General features: G+C 26.9%; 1 protein-coding gene across 1 annotated transcript; it reads left to right on the top strand.

The window, feature by feature from the left end:
- Positions 1-2,940, top strand: LOC145840683 (uncharacterized). The gene is made up of 3 exons (XM_082948009.1): positions 1-786; positions 1,025-1,264; positions 1,653-2,940. The coding sequence occupies exons 1-3, from the start codon at positions 6-8 to the stop codon at positions 2,546-2,548; spliced, it is 1,917 nt and encodes a 638-aa protein (XP_082804135.1). The 5' UTR covers positions 1-5; the 3' UTR covers positions 2,549-2,940.
- The last annotated feature ends 4,579 nt before the right edge of the window (positions 2,941-7,519 follow it).

The raw sequence follows: 7,519 nt of genomic DNA on the forward strand, positions 1-7,519 counted from the left end.
TAAAAATGTCAGTGTGTTGCTCTATATGCACTGAAAATTTAAATTTTTGTGATGAAGAAATATCCGTGTTGAAGTGTGGACACTTGTTCCACAAAACATGCATTCAGCAATGGTTAGATAACAGAATGACTTGCCCTGACTGCAGATGTAAGGTTGAAAAGAAAAATATTGTGCAAAAACTTTATCCTTCTGTTAATGAAGATACAGATATTGTTTACAAAGGATCATCTGATGAGACTAAAACTATCTTGCAAGTTTTTAATGAAAGCAATACAATACTTCAGAATATGTTTATCAAAAGAATAGTTTTTCTTGAAGAAAAAAACAAAGATTATTCTACTAAAAACTCAAAGTTAGAGGAGAACCTTAAAACCATTGGTGTTGCAATGAGAGCTTTGCGGAAAGAATCAGATACAAAATATGGTAAAATAGAAAAATTGCTAATCGAAAAAGCAAACTCTAGAGTAGATATGAAAACACTAAAACAAAGCTTTAATACAATATCTCAAGAATCAAAAATTTTGAAAGAACAAAATGCTTTAAACCAGTCAGCTGTGAAAAATTTACAGGCAGAAATTAAGAAATTATTAGAAGAAAATAATAGGTTGAAAGCGGATATCAAATCACTCGAACGAAACTTAAAGTCAACTTCTGAAGAAATGATAACTTTGAAAGAACAAAATGAATCTGCAAGAACTTTAGAAGCAGAAAATAAAAAGTTAAAGATCAAACTTTCATCAACATTAAATAAATTGATTTCAGATGATTTTATAAATAAGAGTACAGGTCAGTTAATATTTTAAATATTTAGCTATTTAAAAATCATGCGTTTTCTGATTTATAGAAAATTAAGCTAACTCTAATTCATAACATTTTATTGACAATAACTTTTTTCGAAAACTAAAGAAATAATCAAAACATTTCTTTAACATTTATCAATAAAACTAAGGGTGAAATCAAGAATAAAAAATTTATTTTATCTAATTATATGATTAATAAATAGAAAATTTAATTATTTTAACAGTTTCATTTAGTTCAGCTCAAGCTCAATCCGAATGTTCCTCTCAAGAATTAGCAACGAAAACTCCTAAAAATTTCCCATTTTCCTCCAAACAACCTGATATAAAAACTCCTGAAAATTTACCATGTTCCTCCAATCAACCTGATATAAAAACTACTGATAGTTTACCATGTTTCTTCAATAAGTTTGACGTGAAATTATCTAAGAAAAAAGAAACTGAAATAATCAAAACGAGTAATTCAGGTAGGATTTATCATATCTTATTTTAAGTAAAATTTTGAAGAAAATCATAAACTCAAACCACTTTATTTAGCTGGATAAATTTAAAAACAAGTAACATTTAGTATCACGTACATAATACAACTTATAATAACCAACTTAAGGATATGTTTTATGTCTATTGCAACAAGTTTTTTCATTAATTTTAAAGCTTTCGAGTTAAGTGGAAGAAAACAATTGTTTCAAATTGATATATAAATAAAGTCATTACAATTGGGTTATCATTACAAAACATTTTCACAGTAAATTTTATTAGGTTAAGTAACAAAAAAGCTAAATACATTTTTCAATGCTACAACTGTTGTTCAACTATGGTAGTTTTTCAAAAATTTAGAATTTTTTAAACTTACAGGTCAACAAAATAAAGTCAAAGAAAGTAATGAAGAAGCAAAAGCAATTTTAGTTGTAGATAAATGGAACAAACATAGTTACCAGTATTTTTTAGATGAGAATAAATGGGTTAAAATAAACAAGTTTCCTGAATCAGTAGGTTTTATAAACGGCATTCACGAAATTAATAATGTTTGTTACGTAGTTGGTGAGAAAGGAATTTCAACATTGAACAATAAGTTTCACAAATTTCCATCAAATAAAAAATATGACTGGTGCACTTCATGCAGGGTTGGAAACAACATTTTAGTTCTTCGTACAACATCTTATAATGATGCAGAAAGCAAATTTTTCAATACAATCAGCAAACAATGGAGTTGTGAAAACATTGAAACGAAAAGAGATAGGTTTGAAGTTGTTTATTACCTCAATAAAGTTTGGATTGTTGGTGGATTGGGATGTGATGATGATGGAAATTGCAAAATACTCAACACAATACAAATATATGATCCGGTTAATAAAACAACATCTTCATCACAAGTTAAAATGATACAAGCAAGGTATGGTCACAAAGTAATTGTTTATAAGGACAATATGTTCCTGTTTGCCGGATTTGGTGCAAATAAGAGTCCACTAAACACAGTGGAAATGTTTTCTCCAGACACGAACAAGTTCATCATGATGTCTCCAATGGTAGTTGATCGATATGATTTTGCTTGTTGCAGAGTTGGAAACCTCGTGTATGTTATTGATGGGATGACTGACGTAATAACGGATGATACAAGTCATTCATGTCCATGTACGGTGGATTCTGTAGAAATCTACAACCTCAACACAGATACTTGGACAGACGGTATAAACCTTCCTGTTGATTCAGGTTGTTGCTTACAAGCTTGTGCTGTGGACAACAAACTTTAGTGGTAAAAATATCAACTTTTTTCTGAAATTGTTTTCGAATTTACACGTTTTTATTTCACGTAACTTTGTGTATAAGTTTTAGAGGGTGTTGTTTTGAATTTACAAGTTAAACTAAATCAATTGAAGTTTTTTAACATTTTTGTTGTAAATAAAAAAGTTACGAACTACCTTAATTACGGTAAAACTTAATAACTTGTGTAAACAACCAAATTTGTTACAATAAGTAAGTATTTTTTGTTGAACGACAAAAATATTCAAAATTGAGACTCCGTAGATCTGTTCTTAAACTTATTTGAGAGTAGTGAAACGCCGTTAATCAAAACAAAGTTTTAACACAAGAGCATCTGTGGTATATATATATATATGTTTAATTTTAAAACTTAGACGACACATGAAGTTGTATCTTAAGTAAACAAGTTCATTAAAAAATATCTTGGTTTTCAAAACTTTCTTGTTATAAAGTGGTTTCATTATGTGATAAATTTTAATATGTTTCATGTTTAAGTAAACTGTTTTTTTTATTTGTAAAGACAGTATTTTTTAAAAGTTAATTACTTTTTAAGCTTTTTACAGATTCAGAAAACTAGTTAAGTTTTTGATAAAATAGTAAGTTTTATTAAATTTATTTTGTATGCAAAATGTTATTATATACTGTTTAGTATAAAACGATATTTGAAATACTAGTATTGTGTAAAATATTGTACAATATATACTTTTTTCGGCACTAATACAAATAAAGACACGTTAGTAATATAAAAATAATACTTTATCAGTAGTTTTTTGTACTAACTTTCTCAAAAGAAATCTACTTCTCAATTACCATTGAGTAAATGAAAAGTACCAAAAATAAAAACAAATCAGATTTTTGTACTTTTTAGAGGAAAAACTTTAGAAACAATCTTCGGTTTAGGTACAGTGGTTTGGAGTTTTGATAAACAAACACTTATCTTTAAACATTTTGCTATTATACTATTTTACTATATTTTTCTGCTTCCATAATAAGACTTATCTGGATTTCTTGTTTTTTATTTTTGATTAGTGACAAAAACATAAATATGAATAGAAAAAGTAAAACAGTACATTTTTAAAGTTCAACTTGTTTACTAGTTAACAAATATTTAAATGAACTATTCATTTATATGTGGTGTACGACTCGATAACCGAAAGGTTCCTTTGTACACTAGGTCCTTAGACCAAACTTTTTAGCGCTTTTTTTATCGTTCAATAAACAATATATTTATTTATTTTAATTATACTAATATATCGTTTAACACCAACCAATAAACTTTTAGTTTATTAAATTCAAAAAATCAATTTTTCTAACTAAAATCAGAATAAAAGTATTATATTGAATTAGACATCAAATTTTAATTGTTTCTTAAATAGATAGTTGTACAAACTATTAAAGTAAGAACTTTTAGTGGTAAAACTTTACGTTACATGAAATAATTTTAAATAAGTATGTCATCATAGCTTACATAAGTTAAAATTTCATTTAAACTTTTTAAAACAAGACTTTAAAAACAGCCAAAACAAAAACGTAAAAGTTTAGTTTCAACAAATTACTGCTGTTACATAAGTCGCCTTTGCAGCACGAATATTCAATTTTGGGGATTTTTTCATCCGGATGCTTCTTCCTCCTTTCGTTCATTCCTTTAGACAGACCTTCTTTTTGTTTACACTGCTTTTTACTTGCGCAAGTTTCAGCGACAGTACATTTTTTCTTACCGCCTGGACACGGGTTGTCAAGGTCGGATGTGGCTGTGAAGCTTCCGCAGTAATGTTGGTCGGACGTACAGTACTGTAGAGTGGGTTTGACACACTTGATCTCTTTTGTTGTGTTGAATATTTCGTTGCACATGTAACACGTTTTGCTGTTCAAATGTTTAACTTAAAACAACACGTATAAACACAAACTACTAGGAACTTGTTTATAAAGAAGAAGGTTTTAATTATTTTGATTGTTGTTGATTCAATAACTCAAATAAATGACTTTAAATAACTTGAAACTTAAATAGACAGTTTGTTTGTAGTTATTCAAAAATCTTTATAAACAAACAATATAATAAAACGAAACAAAATCAAAATTACAAGTACTAACGAATTTTTCTTGCCACCATATTTCAGGCCTTCATTCCAGGCGTCTCTCAACTTCTCCCAATAATCATCATCGTCATCGTCTCGTTTCCCGCGAAAATTGCTTCCTTCAATTACGTCATCAGTTTTTAATGCACCACTGGTTTTCACTATTAGCAGTAAGCACACAGTGAAGATCTATATAATTCAGTATTTTTTTTTATGAAATTATTTCTTCACTTATTATGATTAGTTATATACAAAACACTAAGTTAAAATTAAAACTGTAGAAATATTGGACCTATATGTTTTAGTATGTTAATTTGAAAACAAAACGGCCTTTGTTTGAGTTTATTTATTTGTACAAAACAATTTTTATTTTTTTGATATAAAACAGTTTTACCTTAATTACTTTAATTACTTTTTAAAGTCGAATATCATGTATTTATTTTATCCCTGTTTAATATGTAATATATACACAATCAAATTGTTAGGCCTAAGTTTTATTATTTACGAACATAAAAACAAACCTATCAAACTTGATTTTATTATTTTGGTAGCTTTAAAACGATCAAATCAAAATAAAGTAAAGTGTTTTCAACTTATTAAACTGAAAAAATTTGTATACATAAACTATTCTAACCAATACTACTTTCATATTTTCAGCCAAGTAATCCAACTTCTTAAGAAATAAAATGAAATAAAATTCCTATTGCTGCTTAATATATGGAATTTTTAAGGAAAATACACTTAATCAAATATAAGGAAATCCTTATTAAAAACAAACTATATAATTTAAAGATTAAATTATGTATTTCCAGTTTTAAAACTTAACTAGTTTTATAACTACTTATGTGTGCGTTGACTAATTATAATATAAACGAGTAAAAAGTAACATAGAAAGTTAACTAATATTGTTGTTACCGCTTCTTTATTTATTCGACAACTAATGCTAACTCAATTGTTTTTATAAAATGCCTATAACATTTGTTATATCTTTTTTTTTTTAATTTGACTATTTTCATAACGATAAACATTCCGGTTAAGTTATTCTATTTAATAAATTTTTATAAACTAATATAAGAAAAATTCTATCACTTTTTCAACGATATCTGAAGCTTTTTAACTTTAATAGATGCAGTAATTAAAAAAATATACAATCCGTTATCGTTTAAATTATTAAAATAAATAAATTAGCTCACCTATCTATGTACAAACTGTTTTCTTTTTATTTTATTTGTTTTTAATACCACAAGTACAACTGCATTTAATAAAAATAAAAATTTTAAAACTCTATGCTATTTAGTTGCTAAATTATAAGTTTTAGTAAATCAATGGAACTTGTTACTATTTTTACGAGAAACGTCAGTTCAATAAATCAAGTACTTCGCAATTTTTGTAACTATATCTGTGACATATTGTCTAAAACAGGGGTCGGCAAACTGCGGCCCGCGGGCCAATTGCGGCCATTGAAGGGTAAATTTGTGGCCCGCGAGGACGTTTTTTTTTTTTGAATGGAATGCGGCCCGCGAAAGAAAATTCTGCCGCCCGCGAGCATGGAAATGTGGCCCGCTGAGCAAAAATATATACTAAGTATAACTTTTTTTTATGGTAAAAATACTGTATTTTGTTAAAATTAGATTAGTTTCATTTGAATTCTCTGTATAACATTTTGAACCAATTAAAAGTCTTCACTGCTTTTAAATAAAAATGTAAAAAAGACAGATTAGAATTCGAGCTGTGTTTTTTTTTCAGTTCTACAATAACTTTCTTCTTACAATAACACATTATCATCTCAAAAACAGTCTCAGTAAGTTATTTATATAACACTTATTAAATAATTTAACAAAATGCAAATGTTTTCCCTTGTGTATAAAACTAATGCACAGTAATTAACAAAAATGTCATTTCTCACAGTTAATATACTTTGTTTGATATGTAACTTGTACTTTAGATATTTATCACTTTATTTTAGTGTATACTGAAACATTAAAATATCATAATAAAAAGAAATAAGGTTTATTTTGTTAAGAGTTCAACACATTTTGAATGTTGTCTAAGTTTTCAGTGCACTTTAAGTTAATTCCTATGCACACCAATATACAGAGATGTTCATTTATTAACTACTTTTAAAACATTTATTTAAGTTAGAGTAAGTTAAATTTAAGCGTAATTTTCGATTATAAGTGTTTTTGTATACAATATCTAAGAGTGTATAGACACATTTAAAACAATAAATATGACATAAATAAATTATTGTTTCTTCAGTATACATTTTTATTTTACAAACAAAACTTTTTGGCAACTAAAATTAATTTCTTTGCATTGCACATTTATATACACAGATGCTCTTTTTTGGAAATACCTTTTTAATTTAAACTAGATTTAGGGATGATAAATTTGTTGAGTCTGTGTATTATTAACCAAAATAGTTTAAATTTAAGCAAATAAACAACTTATCATTGCCACACACTCAGACTAAGTCAGGCTAATTTATAAACTTTTCGAATATCAGGCCAGTTTAGGAATTTTTAGTTTCTGACTTAGATTGTTTTTTTATTTAAAAATATAAGGATAGTTTTTTGATCACTTAGGCAGGATTTTTTACTTTGAAGAGTGGTAAGGTAAACTTAGGATGTATATTTTGTTCATTTAATAGTTTTGCTTTCAAATCTGATATATGTTAAGTTTTAAGTCTAGCAGCTGCTATAATTGAAAATGTTGTTTTTATTTTTGTTTACATATAAATGTGAACAATCATTGTTGCTAAAAAGCCTTGAATTCTGAAAAAACTTGAAATTTTACAATTTAGGCTAAAAAAACCTGAAACTTAAGAATTTTCGAAAAAACCCTTGAGTTTAAAACAACTTTTACATTTAATTTAAAGTAATGAAA

Source organism: Thalia democratica, chromosome 7 (assembly GCF_965202585.1).
Source record: "Thalia democratica chromosome 7, ktThaDemo2.hap1.1, whole genome shotgun sequence".
Lineage (NCBI taxonomy): Eukaryota > Metazoa > Chordata > Thaliacea > Salpida > Salpidae > Thalia > Thalia democratica.